Source organism: Opisthocomus hoazin, chromosome 17 (genome assembly GCF_030867145.1).
Source record: "Opisthocomus hoazin isolate bOpiHoa1 chromosome 17, bOpiHoa1.hap1, whole genome shotgun sequence".
NCBI lineage: Eukaryota > Metazoa > Chordata > Aves > Opisthocomiformes > Opisthocomidae > Opisthocomus > Opisthocomus hoazin.
Genome location: NC_134430.1, coordinates 3,490,776 through 3,507,742, shown reverse-complemented (window position 1 = coordinate 3,507,742; position 16,967 = coordinate 3,490,776). Strand labels below are relative to the sequence as shown.

The 16,967-nt window shown below is 43.0% G+C and overlaps 1 protein-coding gene across 2 annotated transcripts; it reads left to right on the top strand.

Annotated features, from left to right (window-relative positions):
• The first annotated feature begins 1,383 nt into the window (after positions 1-1,383).
• On the top strand, positions 1,384-9,438 carry IL22RA1 (interleukin 22 receptor subunit alpha 1). 2 transcript variants are annotated; one of them, XM_009931093.2, is made up of 7 exons: positions 1,384-1,562; positions 3,749-3,881; positions 4,606-4,787; positions 6,016-6,200; positions 6,660-6,795; positions 7,039-7,160; positions 7,782-9,438. In XM_009931093.2, exons 1-7 carry the CDS (start codon positions 1,520-1,522, stop codon positions 8,808-8,810), a joined length of 1,830 nt encoding a protein of 609 aa, XP_009929395.2. In that variant the 5' UTR covers positions 1,384-1,519; the 3' UTR covers positions 8,811-9,438. The 2 variants fall into 2 exon arrangements, with proteins under 2 accessions (XP_009929395.2, XP_075294060.1); XM_075437945.1 differs by lacking the exons at positions 1,384-1,562; positions 4,606-4,787 and having other exon boundaries at positions 3,796-3,881.
• The last annotated feature ends 7,529 nt before the right edge of the window (positions 9,439-16,967 follow it).

Here is a 16,967-nt window from a genome sequence, read left to right as displayed (position 1 = left end):
CTTATGGGACTCACTTGTAATAATAAGGAAAAAATCTAGCATGTAGGAGCTTTGAATAGACTTTAGACAATATAAGAGCATGGCTCATAAAGTTATCCTACGTGGTTTAGGGCAGATATTTCTGTTAAAGCTTTTCTAGGGCTGAAGCAATTGCAATTTGAACAGTTCTCAGTGCTCGGAAAGACGGTCCAGTTGGTGTTGCTTTGGTGGAACCTCAGCTTTATGCAATGGTCCAGTTACTCCTGGGCAAAACTGAGGACAGGACCTCTCCATTTTGTGAACAATTATGACCATGCGATAAAGTAAGCCAGAGAAGTAAGCCAGAGCAGATATCCAGTCTGTGTTAAGGGAATAGATATACTATAAAAATTCAAAAATCGTGGCTAAGGTTGTTTCCTAAGCCTCAAATTCAGGCTGCATGTGTGAAGCTTTCTGCACTTAGGACATCTTGGGTAAAAAAAGCAGCATGAAGCTATACCAGTTCTTCAGCTGTTACACCCATCTGGTGGTTCTAAATCTGCATCTCCTGGAGACAGGCAATTAGTTTTCACTTTTGACCAAAGCGGGAAGTGTCTCTCCCTCTTCTGAGAAAAGCCTGAAAATGTAACTTAACAACACCCTAAAAAACCAAGAATGCTATAGAAAAGGAATTATATCTTTTCCTTGTTTATATTTCATACAAACTCCCAGTTCTTACCACATGGCATTCATAATACTCAGAACAGAGCCTTATATTGTAAGCAGTCACAAAAATAAACTGTAGGTCTACAGTGGCCTCTGAGAAAAGCCACGGGACAGCACGTGCTCCTCCTACGGAATGGCTACCTCCTTCCTAGGTCAAATGGGAGAACCTCTGCAGCCACCTGGTAGTGTAGAGTCACGGCAGATGAGGAGCTCATGCTCTGCCCAGTATGAAGCAGGGATGCATGCTAGTCATTTGGCTCCCATCCAAGGCAAGTATGAACAATAGAAGAGCTTAAAAACTAAGGATCTGGCTGACTTTCATTTTAAGGAAGTATTCAAAGGTATTGCTTAAGGAAAAAGGTGTCTTGCTTGCAGCAGTAATAAAACCAACTAGGTGCACAGCACTAAGTTATAATTTCTATAGGTTTAACAAGTCAAAGTTGCCCGACCAGAAAAGCAAGCCCCAAAACTGAGAAACCTCAGTGAGGGCTTTCAGGCAGGAAGCTCTTTATCAGCAAAAAGGTATTTGGCTCTCTTTCAAAAGCTGGGGATTTTCTAAGCCTCTGGCTTGTGCACCTTTGCACAGTTAGATGTCCGTACACAGCAGGGGAGAGGTGCTCCTGTTGTCACTCTTGCATTCTCTCTTACACATGCGCATGCACCTTTACCCGGTGACCTCAGATCCGAATGCAGGCGGGACAGTAGCTCTGCAGCCTGTTACTGAGCAACAAATCCAACCTGGCCTCACAAACACGAATTTAGCACTTATAAAAGGTGATTCACCTGCACACAGGATCAACTGCCTGCTCTCCCAGCCCAGCTTGCATAGCTATTCATGAAGCAACTTCTGATCGTCTTGGCTGTATCTTCAGTGGTCGGTAAGTCCTGACTTCTCCTTTCCTGTCACTGATCGTGGTGGTTTCTGTTTGATCCTGTAGTATGGGAGGTAGTTCAGTCATGTTTACTAAAAGAAGACCTAGAGAATGAGCTGTTGTCTGAGGTTGTTCAAAAGCTCTCTCTTGTGTTGCTCTCTCCTCTCTATTTCAAAGTACTGTTGGTGTGCTCAGTGCTTTAAGGATTACTAGGGAGAAGAAAAGATTCCTTCACTTCAAAGCATTTGCCACTGATGTGTTACAACCCAAATTCTGCAGGAGTAAAGGATATTCATCGACTTCGGGGGGCTTTGGATCAGTCCCCCTGTGTCTTAAGCTGAGATGCAAAGGACTACAAGAACCAACCTGATTTTAAAAGAGGTAGAAACCAATAATGTATCCCTAAAAGCCATTTAATCCTACTCCAGATGTGGCAAGCTCACTTCTCGGTGAATCAAGGATAAACTTGCTAGCTTTTCAAATGCCAGCTATTCAGCAAGCACCCTTATCATTAATCTGCTTTTGTGTCCGTGATCTTATACTGTAGGGAAGGCCTCTTCAGAAACTTCTAAAACAGAGGGACTTTCACAGTGTGGAATATCCTGGTTTTTCCCTGCCCACACCTGACTTGCTTGTGTTACGCTGCTTTGCATAACTGTGTTTTGGTATGGATAAATGTGGGAACACAAGGATTTCCTACTTCTGATATGATCAGAGTACTGGTGACTCAGTTTTCACGGTGCCCAGACAGGGCAGCCTACCCACTTCATACCGACTGCTGCCTTTCTTCCTCCTCAGGAAGACTGCACTGTCTTGCATGAGCAGAGGCAAGTGTTGAACTGCAGATTAGGTCAGGACAAAATCTGGACTAGACTGCACTCGATCTCTGTGTTGCTTCCCTGCCAAAATGCCATACACAAGAAGACTGAGAATTGGATCTATGCCCTTCTGCCTAATTCCCCTCCTATGCAGCAGGCTAGTGTAAACTGCTGACACTCAGTTCTCCTCCATGGAGGCAGCTGGAGGGAAAGCTTGGAACAAGGATCCAGGAACTGGTATGGTTTAGTCCCTGCTCTACCACAACTGCTCAACGTGATCTTGTCCAAGTCACCCCCATTCTGGTCCTCAGTTTTTCCGTCTGTAAAGTGGTGCTTATCACACCATTTTTTCATGGCGGGGGGAGGGGGACACTTACTGATTTTGAGTGTCCATTTACCAGCACCATAATAGTACTGTTCATTTTCAGCAAGTGCAGGCTGAAGCCCACGCATGTTCATAGTGTTTATCAATACTGCAAACCAAGAGCTGAGAATTGCCTATCTTTGAGGATGTGTCTCTAATTTGAATTTACAGAGCTTACAAATTCTGAAGGTTACTCTGCAAGTTACAAGGTCTTGTGAATCAGCCTTGAGAAAATTTTGCACTGTGTATTCTCATGACATCTCATGACATGAGACATGGCCTGCTCAGAGCCATTTGCTGTAGGTGGATCATGGTGGTATTCTGCTCTACAGAGGCAGCTCAGACCAGGGGCATGCTTATCAGGGGCAAGGGACATTTCTGCTTACCACAGCCAGAGCCCATCCTCTGTGGGGAAGAGGAACAGGGCGCAGACAGCAGGGAGCTGAGTGAGTTGTTTGCCTTCACCCTGGCACACCCTGATCAGAGTCCAGGCATGAGGTCTTTGTGCGACGCTCTGTACAGGCCATCTCCATCCAATAAAACATGGAGCGTGAGAGGGTAATGGCAGTCACATCTTCAATGAGGTGAAACTGATCTCAGCATATCACTTCCCTGAGGATGGGCAGAAAGCAGAGACATTCATAGACATGAATTTAGCCTTGAAAACAGATTCTTAGTTTTCCAGCCATTTAACTGCTTGAAAAGAAACCTGAGAAGCAACTCAGAAGATTCTCTTACTGACATGAGTTTTTGAAGTTTTTCTGTAAAATTTCCTGACTCACATTTCTTTGGGATGAGTCAACAATCTGCAAGGTGCATACAGTGACGTTTGCACAGTTTGAATTCCTGTTCTGTTCACGCTTCTGCTTTCCAGCCCATATCTAGCAAACTGGAATTGGCATGCCTGATATTTCTGTTCACTAAAAGGCTGAGCAGCATCGGATCCATATTCATCTGTAGGCTGAGATGCCAGAATATGCATTTTAATACTAGTTTCTTTGCTCCCCTAGGCATTGTGACTACAGAGAGGTCATCATGTCTGAAACGTGCAGCATTTTCTTCTACAAACTTTGAAAACATCCTGACATGGGAAACTGAAGCAGATATCCCCCCTGGCACTGTATTTGATGTCCAATATAAACAGTATGTGAAGCTTGCTTCTTTTTGGGATTCTTTTGTTCTTAGGGCCACTGTTCTTGGAGACAGAAGGGCCAAGAAAGACAAGTAGATTTTACTGTTTCTGTGGCTTTACTGTTATGGAAATGGTTCTGCTTAGACAAGAACTCAGTAAAGGACAGGATTATTTAAACTAGTAGATGGTGCTCAGTTAAGCAAATACTTCTACCTCTTGGGTTGCCAGCTTCACTCCATTACTGAGCTACTCTTTGCCTTCAGCAACATCCTTCTCTCCATTCTGTAGTTTCTTCACCTGTAAATACAGTTAATAGCAATTGTCTTCCACTGATTGAGTCACTAGAGCTAAGAGAAATCAAACCAGTGCTACACAACAGCTTTGTTGCCTTTCAGTAAATCTGCAAACTCTGCAGCAAACTTGCACGCACTCATTCAGTGTCAGAGCTGGACAAAGAACCCCAGAGTCACTGACTCACAGGACACTCCTGTGTGTGCCTTCAAATAAGCTGCACTTCCTCAAGGCGATACCCATGCAGAAGCCATCAACGAGAACAGGTTAAGGGCTGTAGTCCAGGGGAAATTCTCTGCCATTGCATCCCCTACCACTGGCTAATTACAATAATGAATTAAAAAAATACTAAGAGTTGGCAAAACAGCTTGTTTGGATCATTCCAGAGAAGGGCTGTATTGCATCTGTTGTACCAAACAGACTAAAAGGTTTTTTTTTCCTAAGGTATGGAGAAAAATCCTGGTTTAACAAGCCTGAATGCCAGAGTATCATGCAGCCTTTCTGCAATCTCACTCGTGAAACAGAAAACTTCACAGAGCATTACTACGCCAGGGTGAGAGCCACTGGCCAGAACTACTGCTCCTCCAATTGGGTGCGCTCAGAAAGATTTGAACCCAGAAAAGAGAGTACGTACGCTGCTGAAATCTATTAAATCCTGACTGCTAGCGATTCACCCATGTCTCACTGATGTTTAGGACAGCATTTCCTCTAATTTCAGTATTGCAAGACTCTGTGTTTGATAGGAAGGGAGTGAAGGCCTGAAGAAGGCTTAGTATTGGGCAAGGAGGCAAATGAGCAAAGGGGCAGGGCCTTCCCTGAGGTCTGACACCAAAGTGGGATTAGAGGAGAAAAGGAAAAGCCAGATGTCCTTGAAGGAAGAGCTGGTATTAAGGCTGACAAGAGGCAGAAAGAAACTAGTAAGAGACATGATGGGCAACGTAAGGACAGCTGCTAGTACAGTCACAGAAGCTATGAAATGCGAACTCCCGAAAATCCGGACGAGTGGTCAGACCAATGGACACTTAATGTTCCCAACACCTAAGCGAGCTCTACCGCAGACATACAACATAGCCTTTGGGAGCCTTATTGGCTCTGTGACTAAAATTTTCCCACTGCATATTTGTCAAGATTAATTTGAAGTGGCATTAGCTGTCAATGATTACGAAAAGCCTTCAGATCTTTGCACAAAATAAGCTATGAAAGAGCCATAAGTTGCTTTGATCATTAAATATACCCTTCTCATTGGAGCATAGGCATTAGCACCCACAGTGAGGTGATCCTGTCCCCCAGAGCCATTCTTTTCAGTGTGACGTTTTCAAGCTACGTGGCCTTGGAGGAATACTGAATGCTGCTTTTAAATATGCTGGTATAGAATGGCTTAATCTTCTGTTTAAATGTTGGGTGTAGCATATGCCTTTCACTGAAGATAAGTGTAGATACAAAAGAGCTGAACTACTCTAAAGACAAAATCTGATGTAGGGCAGGAATGGGAATTTCCTGCCCTGTGGTGGGATTTCACACTCATCACACATGCGTGAAGGAGGATGTCCCTGTGCAGGACAGGGAAGCAACATGGAAACTGAGAGCACGGTCCTAAGAAAATGCCTGGTGAGAGAATTTCTTGGGACAAATGCTGGCTAAAGGTGGCAGAATCCCAAGGGAAGACAGTCTCTCCAGTTGCCTGATTTTTCCTATGCTTAGTGAAATACAGCTCAAATACCGTTTTGTATATAAACAGAAGTAATAATTTAGAGTGAGTCTGGGGTATAAGATGTGTATAAGATGTAACAAGATGATCTGATAATGTATCCGCTTTAATCTAACAGCTGACACTGCCTGTTCTATCTTTTCTAGCTATTATTGGAGCACCAGAAGTGGAGTATTTTCCTTATGTACGGTCCATAAAGTTTCTTATACGACCCCCCCATACTCCACTGAGAGGTGAGGATGACCGCCAGCTAACCATAGAGGACATTTATAGCAAATTTGGTGCTGTTAATTATCACTTAACAATATTCAACCAAAGGACACACCAAAAGGTAAAGCACAACCGCAGGCCACTAGCCCACTTTTATAAATCACATTTCGCATAATATGGAGCTTATACATGATGGATGACATTTCTGATGTACAAGGGAAAACCTCAGAGTCTTTGACTCTCAGTAGACAAGAGGAACTTCAAGCATTCTTCTAAAATTCTAGAAAAGAAACTGGAGTTTCCAAGGGTACTGTATTAGTAGCAAAAAGTAAAACTGCTGGTGACTAAAAAAGAGAATGACTTAATTAGTTCAAGACTTAAGGAACTGAAATGCAGGAATAAAATACAGTAACAGTAGAAAGTAAATTATATATTTAGAATTCCATATATACAGAATTATTATAGTCCTATAACACCTCATTAGAAAATAGAATTTCATGCTGAATTTTGCAATCTGATTTGAAGAAAATGCATGCATTTAATCTTTCTAAAATACAGAATTTGCCTTTATTTTAAATAGTTGACAAAGAATCAGCACAACAAAGAATTTGAAGTTTCCAACTTGGACCCAAACACTGAATATAATGGAACAGTATATATCTCTCTCCTTCAGAAGAGCAGCAAATCTCAAGTATTTTGGGTTAAAACACTAGCAGGTGAGGCTGTTAACTCTACTAATCTAAAGTCCATCTGGGATAACGGACACATAAAAGAGACCGATTTTCAGCTGGTGTAAAGTAACATAGGCTTGCTAAAGATTCTGAAGCAACACTGACTTTCGTAATTTAAAATTCTAGTGCTATGAGACTAGACCTAGAACATCATTTAGCTAATCTCATGCAGTTTTCCTAATCTTTCTAAAGCTACATTTTCCACTTGTTCTTTCCCCCACTGACCAGACAACACATGGCTTCTCTACTGTTTCGTGGCACTTGCGTTCTGTGCCGGACTGGTCTTTGCTGCAATTAGTTATGTGATCTACAAATACGTCAAGCAACACAGTGCACAGCCTATGTCTTTGGTAAGTGTTCTTAAGCCATTGCAGCAAATCTTTAAAATGCTCAGGACTTTGTGCATGCACTTAAATAGCATTGCTAACAGAGGAGGATGAGTGAGCAGACAAGAGCATTGTCTAGGCAATCACTGCAGACTGCTGGCAGGTTAAAGACAGGATGCTCAGAACTTTCTCCAAGTTGGGCCCCCTTAAAGGAGGTATCAAGTTAGGCAGCTAAAACCTGAAGCATCCTAAATCATTAGTTCCCCCTGAAAACCTGGGCCTCCTTAGCTATCCTTCATCACCCATAGCAAGCACTGATTCTGTATGCTAAATGAGCTTAAGGGCAATCTATCTCCGTGCTCTGGGGTTTAGGCCAAATTTTGCAAAAATGAAAGCAGGATTTTTTCTTCCTCATATTTTAGGGTTGCACAGTTGCCCTGATGCATAATGAGAGATGTCTGTATTCCTCTGAAGGGTCATTGTCCAGGAAGAAAAACAGAGTTCTTTTGTCAACAGAGCATATCCCTGGTGGTTGTTACTGGCTTTTACTGATATTTCTCCAGAGAAAATTTTAAAGAATCTAAAGGAAACCTTCAAAGTCACAGCTTCTTGTAATAACTCATGTTTATCTATCTGCTTCAACAGGACTTCAGAGGGATTCCATCATTCCAGCCTCTTACACTGACAGTGGAGCATATTATAAAGCCCATTAATTTATGCAAACCATCACTTCTCATCCCTGAAGTGCAGTTACCACAGATTAGCCAATATTTGCACAGAGCACCGGAGCCACCATGGTCTTCCCATCCGCTAGAAACTGCCTATCAGCAACAGATGGATGTACCGACCTTCCAGCCGCCCACTCAGCCTCCCTGCTTGCCCAGCACAGCTCCGACTGGTTACGCTCCTCAAATAGCTGAGCAAAGCGTTCCTACTGCCACGTCCAGCACAATTCTGCCCCTCACCTATGGGGTGTGCGTTGAAGGCACAGACCATGTTGACAAGAAGAATTTGCAGCCAAACCAAATGCTAAAGCAAGTTTCTCCAGATAGTTTTGTTGGTGGGAAGCTTGGAAGCCAGATGCTGGGCAACAGCTGCAGCCACTGGAATTACAAAGAACAGAGGCCAAACTTGGCATTGTGGAACAACAGTGACACAAGCAAGTCAGTTCTCTTACAGGGGAGCCCTGGGCAAACACAGCAACTGTTGTTGCAGACTGATGGAATGGAAAGCAACGTGCATGCATCCCAGCTGTCGCTGCCTTTGCTGGAACAAGGAGGATGCTATAGACAACAGACAGCAGAACTACCGCTGTTATTGTCTTCAGTGAACGTTGACACAGACTATGTTCCAGAGGGTGAATCGCTGTCATCTCTGTCAGCAGCCCTCCTTTTCTCAGTTGGTACTGGTAACAACTTCCCTGGAGAGAACAACACAGAGAGCTGGATGTTGCGAGATTCATTCTCACCTTCTGCATATAAATTGCAGTTCTCGGAGACTCAGGAAACAGAAATGTTAACAGCAAGAAAGGAGCTAAGCTGCACAAAACTGAGTAACATTGTGTCCCAAGACTCTATCTCAGATGGGGCCAATGGCACTCCTCTCACTATGCTGTTCAAAGATTTGGACTTAAAAGTACTGTGGGATCAGGATGAAAACACAGAATTCTATTAGGATGACTTAATGATACTAAAATCCAGATTATGTTTGCTTTCATGAAATAGCAGCCTACCCTGCAAACCGTGCAATGCAAATAAATGTAGCTGATCCTGGATGTATTAACATGGCACAGAGCTGTCAGAATGTTTCCACGATTATTCTGTCGGGGTGATAGGTACCTTTACTGATATAATTACTTCTTGGTATGCTGCAATACTGTATTTTCTGCACTAAAATAACAGGCCTTTATTTCTTGAATATTCTTCAAATTTATTATAAATTGGACTACTTTAAAAGCTGAGTTAAGATTCAAGCTCAAATTCCAGATTCCATTTACTGAAAATTTAGCAAAATTCACAACAGAAACTGTATTTGCTCTTTATCAACACCAAAAATCCAGATCCAAGATTCACCCACCCTTTGAAGAAATTCAGATGCAGATGTATGCAAACCTAAAAGAATTAAATTTATCATGGTACAGTAAAACAATTAAATATATATTGGTATTCTACCCTTGGATATATGATTCACGCAAAACAATAGGCTACTTCTTTGGAATGGACTTTGCCTTTAAAGCCGTCATTGAAACTGTGGTAATAGCTCCCGAGGCAGCAATTCTGTGAAACTACATGTCCCCTGTCCTGTTGTGCTCTTTCATGCTTGTTGAAAGATAAAGCCTTTTTCATCTCTGCAACAGATTAATGCAGTCTTGGCCTAGTTCTGACATATTTCTCAGCCGCTGCTTATTTCTTTCTCTGCTGGTAACTAGTGGTGTCCCCCAGGGGTCGGTACTGGGCCCAGTCTTGTTTAACTTCATCAATGACCTGGATGAAGAGTTAGAATGTACCATCAGCAAGTTTGCTGATGACACCAAACTGGGAGGAGTGGTAGATACACTGGCAGGCTGGGCTGCCATTCAGTGTGACGTGGACAGGTTGGAAAGTTGGGCAGAGAGGAACCTGATGAGGTTCAACAAAGGCAAACGCAGGGTCCTACACCTGGGGAGGAACAACCCCAGGCATCAGTACAGGCTGGGGTTGACCTGCTGGGGAGCAGCTCTGTAGCGAGCGACCTGGGTGTCCTGGTGGACGACAGGTTAACCATGAGTCAGCAGTGTGCCCTGGCTGTCAAGAAAGCCAATGGGATCCTGGGGTGCATTAAGAAGAGTGTGGCCAGTAGGTCGAGGGAGGTTCTCCTTCCCCTCTGCTCTGCCCTAGTGAGGCCCCATCTGGAGTACTGTGTCCAGTTCTGGGCTCCCCAGTTCAAGAAAGATGAAGAGCTACTGGAGAGAGTCCAGCGGAGGGCTACGAGGATGGTGAGGGGACTGGAGCATCTCTCCTACGAGGAGAGGCTGAGGGAGCTGGGCTTGTTCAGCCTGGAGAAGAGAAGGCTGCGAGGGGACCTAATAAATGTTTATAAATATCTCAAGGGTGGGTGTCAGGAGGATGGGGCCAAGCTCTTTTCAGTGGTGCCCAGCGACAGAACAAGGGGCAATGGGCACAAACTGAAGCATAGGAAGTTCCATCGGAACCCGAGGAAGAACTTCTTCCCTCTGAGGGTGATGGAGCACTGGAACAGGCTGCCCAGGGAGGTTGTGGAGTCTCCTTCTCTGGAGATATTCCAGACCCACCTGGACAAGGTCCTGTGCAGCCTGCTGTAGGTGACCCTGCTTCAGCAGGAGGATTGGACTAGATGACCCACAGAGGTCCCTTCCAACCCTGACCATTCTGTGATTCTGTGATTCTGTGAAATAGTCACACATTATCGTCTTCCCTTGAAATCCCCAGGGATGAATCAGCTAGGATCACATTCCACACAGGCAGGAATGTGAGGATCTACACTAATCTCAGTTCAGCTCTCAATCTGAGTTTACAGTACTCTCACTTCATGCACTCAGTAATCTACGAAGGAGACTAGGGAGGTCTTGAGCTGCTTCCTCCCACCCTTCACTGACACCATTGATGAGGAACATGCTCCATTTGCATGATGAAGAGGAGCGTATGACTGCAGAGCCCTCCTCTTCTCCTGTTACCAGCACACCCACCTCCAGGGCTGGAATGAACCAAACCTAATGTAAACTGAGAGCCAAATTCCTTTAGCACTGCACCTTTACAGAAAGCAAGCTAAATGGTATTTATTCAGGGAACAGAGGAGGCAATTATTTTTCATTAAGAGGAAAACATAGTTCAGCCTGCTGATTTCCACTGGTGTGGTGAAAAAGTGTGTCTCATGACATCAGTTTCAGAGGAGAATTGAAACCGTTTATAGGAATAAGCAAGACTTTGAATGGTATGGGGAAGTACTCACTTGAAGAGCACTGCAGGGAAAGGCTGAACAGAAACAAAACTCAGCTGTTCCCACCATGAGGGCACTTAGGTGTTTTCTCAGTCCAAGCCAGCTGAGGCTAAAGGCTAAATTCCACTTGCTTTCGTGTGATTTTGCAAATAAATCATAGCCTTAGGAAGTAAAGGGGTTTGATGGTTCAACCCAGTATTAAAGGAATAGTCTTAGAAACTTTACAGGCAAAGGTTCAGCTCCTAATTCCCCCATCAATAATGAACAAAGAACTATGGCCATGTCATATGAGGTCAAAAGGTCGAAATGCCAGATGTGGTGAAGAGGTGTCATGGCACAGGGTATGAAAGGTATGAATACATGCAAGGTCTGGGCAGCAACACGGAAGGACATTTCCATTGTGCTGGCTTTACTTCATACCATTCAGTATCAAAGGCTTTGTGGAATGTCATTTGAGCCATTTCATGTACTGTGTATTCAGAATATCCACCAACTATACCATCAAAAACAATACACAGAGAAACACTGCAGTTATAAGAGTTGGAGCAGCCCAGCTGTGTTGTTTCCAAGGAATTCGAAACCCCAGGGGTAAATAACATTCTGCCCCACTAACTCCCCCCTGGAGAGGCTGCATTTCAAGCCAATGATGTCAGTTACCTTATTCAGAGTTGCCTGTAGGCTGCATATCTTGTGTCAACAACATTCCCAGTGATGCTACTCAGGGAATAATCAAATGCCACAATGTCAACATTTTGGCTCATGTTGTGAAATATAACCCTCAGCGCAGGATCAGTATGGGCAGCGTAGTGTGGAAGGGAAGGGGGCCTTAGGAGAGCATTTGAAGATGCTGCTAAAAACTACAATGTTTCCTATTTGAAAGCCTTTTGAAATCCCTCTGCAGACCCCCTGCCACAGGGTCTGATCACGTCTAGCCCCTAATAAATGTATCATCTTGGTGCCCCAGGAGGAGAGATGGGATCTAGGCGCAGAAAGCCTATGGCCAGATTTTTAGAACATATGTAGGTGCTTAAAGATGCAAAGTGTCCCATAGCTGGGATGTCGATCTCTTCTTCGGGCACCCTGAATAACTGCAAAGCTCCGTTGCCTCTGACTACACTCCAAAGCTACATCTGGCAGGAATGATCCTAAAAGCTCACAACCCAGCAATTGCCCATCCTGTGCTCGTCTGTTCTACCCCTAACAGCAGCAACTGTAACAAACAGGGAGTGCAGCCAAGAGACAGACTCTGTAGGCCATGTCTTAAGGACATGACTGAGAGTATTATTCTCAACTTCCTGCTCTGATCATGGCTAAGTCAATATTTATCTTTTAGGCCATGATATACTAAGCAGGAAGAGATCGATTCTTATCTAACGAGTCACCTCTTAAATGTAACAGGAAGACCATCCCTTCTCAAACTCTCTCTTCAGAAAAGCTTAGAAAGAGATGTTGATGCTACTGAGCGTTACTATAGCTGTGCAAGGAAAGTGCTCATCCATCTCCCATCAACATGTGCTGACCTTATTGCCTTCTGCTTCATTGCTTTTCATAATCAAATTGATAGCCTTGTTTCAAAATGCAGCACAGCAAACAGCTACAGTAGGATCTAATTACCTCATTCTCATTCTGTGTAAGAAAATTTTCAGATAAACTGCAAGATTTCAGCATTGTTTCAAAGGTGTCCCCTGCAAGCCATCTGTATCTAACAACAGACTGTTCTTCATTTAGCTTGACTTTTCCAGATAACAGTTTTGATAGCTCTAGATGATAAAAACTAGAAGTGCCTTGCCACAAAGACCATGCTTATTCCTAGGCAGATGTCACGACGATGACAGGTGAGCATTGCAGTTCCAGTTGTCACCAGGATATCAGCATAGCAGGTGGCAGCTGTAACCCTATAGCAAACTATTACTCTTTGTCTTCTCAGCTAAATCTGGGAGCTGTCACTTAGCCACTCCTCACACCAGCAGCCTTGCTCATAGCTCACCAGGGATCCTTGCACAGGGAGGAACATATTGCTGCAGACTGAGGCTCACGTTCTGCCTCGTTATTTGTTCGTTATTTGTTTTGGCATTGAAAGGTGCCCAGTCTGAAGGCTACAAAAAATCACCGATGTTTTTTTAATAGGCCTTTAAGGAAAATCTTACTCAAGGAACAAATTACAAGCTCCAAATTCTGAGGACAGAATGAAGCAGAGTGGAGGGGCACCTCTGAAAGTATTAGGGACCCGGATAAAATAGACTTTGTAACTCAGCTCTGGCATCACAGTGACCGAACAGTATTGCTGTTACTGATGGGGAGGTATGATGCAGAAGAACTGCTTCAGCTGGATCACAGTGCTAACAGTGGCCTTACACTTGCTGGTTCAGAGGATTTAAAATGTCCATGTATATCTTCTTTCTTCTCAGATTGAGATAGTGAGAGCTCTGAGACATGATTATAAGATAGTTTTGTAACAAAAAAGGACAAAAGTGGTCAGCATCCATATGAGAGTGTAAGTTAAAACTCTTCTCCTTAAAACATACAGCAGATGGTTGATATGACAAAGATGAATGAAATTATTAATATTAAGCAGAATAGACAATAATTACTCATTACCTCTCATAATACAAAATTCAGGAAAGCAGTCAAGTGGTCATGCAATTGTTCAAAACCAATGAAAGAAAGTGTTCCTTCACTTTGACAGCTCAGCTTGTAGCAAAACGTATTCAGTGATGCCTGCCCAATAGTACCTGCTTATTGCTTCTTCAGGAATGTCTGAAACAGAGCCACTAAATAAACTTCCCACACAGAAGTCCTTGTAGCTCTAGTGCTGATCCTGCTGGGTTTCATCTTTGTTTTATTTGGATGGTGAAGCAAATAGAGGTTCTTAGAAATGGATCCTATCGATACGGGCAGGGTGACTCAAACTATGCCAGATTAGATGATGGAATTCATTTCCACAAGGCCTTGTGGAGGCCAGAATCAGAAAGTGCTCAAAAAGGAATTAGGCAATTTATCAGGGATTGGACTGTTAGCAACAATCAAGCATTGTGTCCAGCTCAGGAGACACTTCGGGCCACTCTCAAGAGACAGGACACTGGGCTGGACAGACCTTCAGCTTCATCCAGTATGGCAATTTTATGTTCTTACATACCTTCTTTACAGATTTCTAGCAGCTCTGAGAAGACCACTACTGATGCACTGACTCCCCAGCCAATAAAATGTAGCTGGAAAACATCTGGCTCACAAATTGGTATTGCAGCCTCAGAGCTTTGCTATTTTCAAATCTTCATCTCTACTTCTGACACCACAAAAAATACCAGCCACTTCTCACATTGCTGGGAAGGGTTTATCCTGAATGCTGCAACTGCATGCCTATCTCAAATAAATGGAAAACCAGCAGTCTCTGTTCTTTTACCCTACCCCAGACTCTTAGATACCACCGTGGGCAGCTGGATATGTAAGCTCACCCAGTATTGTGGCAGCAAGCCTTCATTTGCCTGTAATAAGGAAAGTATAATAGTCACAGCCAACCAAAACATAAGAGCTGCTGTTAGCTGCTGATCTAATTATACACTGACATAATTTGGCTGGAATTGGCATTCACTAAAGAGATGTCAAAGTAAATGATTTCACTCTATTATGCAGCAATGGCAATGTTAGCCCAAGGGAAATTGCTGGAGGAGATTAAAATATTCATAATTCATTTTAGATGCTTTGTGAGCTTCTATCCTAAATGAGCAGAGGATCATCCAATACTCCTATGCCTGAATTTTGGAGGCACCTGTCTTTCCTTATATCATTTGGCAAAGGCAATAACTTGCCCGATCTGAAAAAGAGCTTGTGATTAGTTGCCATTGCAGTAAAGAGCTCCAACTGCGTAACCCCTGCATGGGTCTCCCCATTGTCATTGCGATGGCATGGTAGGATGCTATATTTAAGACTCCAGGATGGGCACCCAAACATGGGGAACATTCTTTTGGGGAGAGTCATTCTTAGTGTCATCAACAGGGAGAAGGAAACGCTCCTTTGTCCTTTCAAGAGGACAGGCACCCTCACTGTAGTCTTCACAGGGTGAGTTTGGTTTATCTGTAAATAAACTACTGTTTATAGCAAGAGTTAATAAGATCTTCATAGCAGCATCAGTTCTTTTGTGTGATCACTTTATTTGAATTACACTTCAGAAATAGGCTGTGCTTCGTGATTATGTCTGCTTTAAAGTGTCAATACTGTTTTTCCAGTGTTGTTCTTAGGAAAATACTGTTTTACTTCATGTTTTCTCACAAGAACCTATGCTGATTTATTGGTCTGTGCAGAAAAAATATATACTTGGATTGAAAAGTGTAGGCTTTAGCAGATCAGAATTCTGTATTTTTACAATAAACACCAGATTATAAAGCCCTGAAAATTTTCCAGAGAAAAAAAAACAAACATCATATAGTAAAAACTTAACCTGGATCGGTAACTATTCATGATGTTGTTGGAAACAAAGATCTGATGCCCAGTAGTCACACTGCAGCTGAAATAGTCCTGAATAGAGTGGTGTTCTATGAAATTACAAAGATATTTTTTTCCATAAAAGCCTGTTTTATTTTCTCTTTCTTACACTTGCTAACATTTCTTTGTTTCTTCCAAAGTTAACATCTACTGAGGAAATATTATAATGATAATTCTGTATTTTCATTTGCATTTGGGAATATTTTGCATTTACCACAACAACTCTGCTTTTGCATACAACTGTGCGTTTCCATGGCCTATTTTTAAGAAATTTGTTTATATTAACAGAAAATTGTACTACTGGTAAAAGTTGAGAGATTGGATTTTTTATCATTTTAGGATTTGAAAGCAGTAAAATTAAAATCCAGGTGCAAAATTTGCCAAGAGAAAATTTCACTAATGGAACATGAGCTAGGGAAAGATTTACAAGTATGTTTGAGCAAATATTACTCAGCAACAATTACATTTCCACAGCTGACTTTATAAACTAACCTAAGCTCTTAGAAGTTAAAAATCTGAACAGTTTAAGGATTGTGCTGTACGTTTCTGAACCATTTGCAGGACAGAATGAGATAAGGAGGTAAATTCTTTTAAAATTTGCTTTTGTTTAATGCCCACTTATTAGTCAGTGCCTAAAAGCAGCACCCTGCGTGTTCCCAGAGGAGAGGCTGCAGCAACAGCCTAGTTCTTTAGCAGCTAATGCAGGAGATGGATGGGAGCCAGGAGTGCTGATGTTTGCTCCCTGTGTTTCACCTGTAGTAGTGGGATCTCTCCGGGAAGGCTTCTCTGGTCACTCCAGGGAAAATCTGGCTGTTTACTGAGCAACCCCTTTAAGGCTAACATTTTGAAGGATGCTATGTTTTCTCCATGATTTATCAACCCTTTTCTAAGACCTAAGAAGAAATAACTGATCTCTCGAGATGCACTCAAAGGACTGGATAAAGCGCGATCCTCTTAAAGTATTGAATTGTAACTGTTCTTGTCAGCAGCCTAGATACTCAGATGCAAAGACAGGCTGAAGACGTGCTGTTCTGGCAATGGCAACTGGAACTGGTTAGTTCCAGGAAATCCATGTGGATTTTCCAACTATCACAGACACCAAGTGATTTCTGCACAGCAGCCTGTGTGTTTGGTTCAGCAGTATTGCCTTACCTAACCCCTGGCACATTTGGACAGGGTCAGAACACGGTGGGATCACAACGTGGGTGGCAGGTCACAGGCTATTCAGCATCATAGCTACTCCTGCAATATAGTTTCCAGACTAAAAATCTGCTTATTTTCTAAACTTTTCCTCCGCATCTCACCGCCTGATGTTCCATACCTTATTTTGTCCCTAATCTTCCATGTCCCTCTGATCTCCCTTCTCATGATGCTCCTCGCTCGTCTGCATGCTATATT

Bases quoted from the DNA above. Each gene is read 5' to 3' on its own strand.
- IL22RA1 (XM_009931093.2), top strand. From the start codon at position 1,520: ATGAAGCAACTTCTGATCGTCTTGGCTGTATCTTCAGTGGTCG. The intron at 6,201-6,659 runs GTAAAGCACAAC...TATTTTAAATAG, and splicing joins ACCAAAGGACACACCAAAAG to TTGACAAAGAATCAGCACAA. The intron at 6,796-7,038 runs GTGAGGCTGTTA...CCCACTGACCAG, and splicing joins TTGGGTTAAAACACTAGCAG to ACAACACATGGCTTCTCTAC.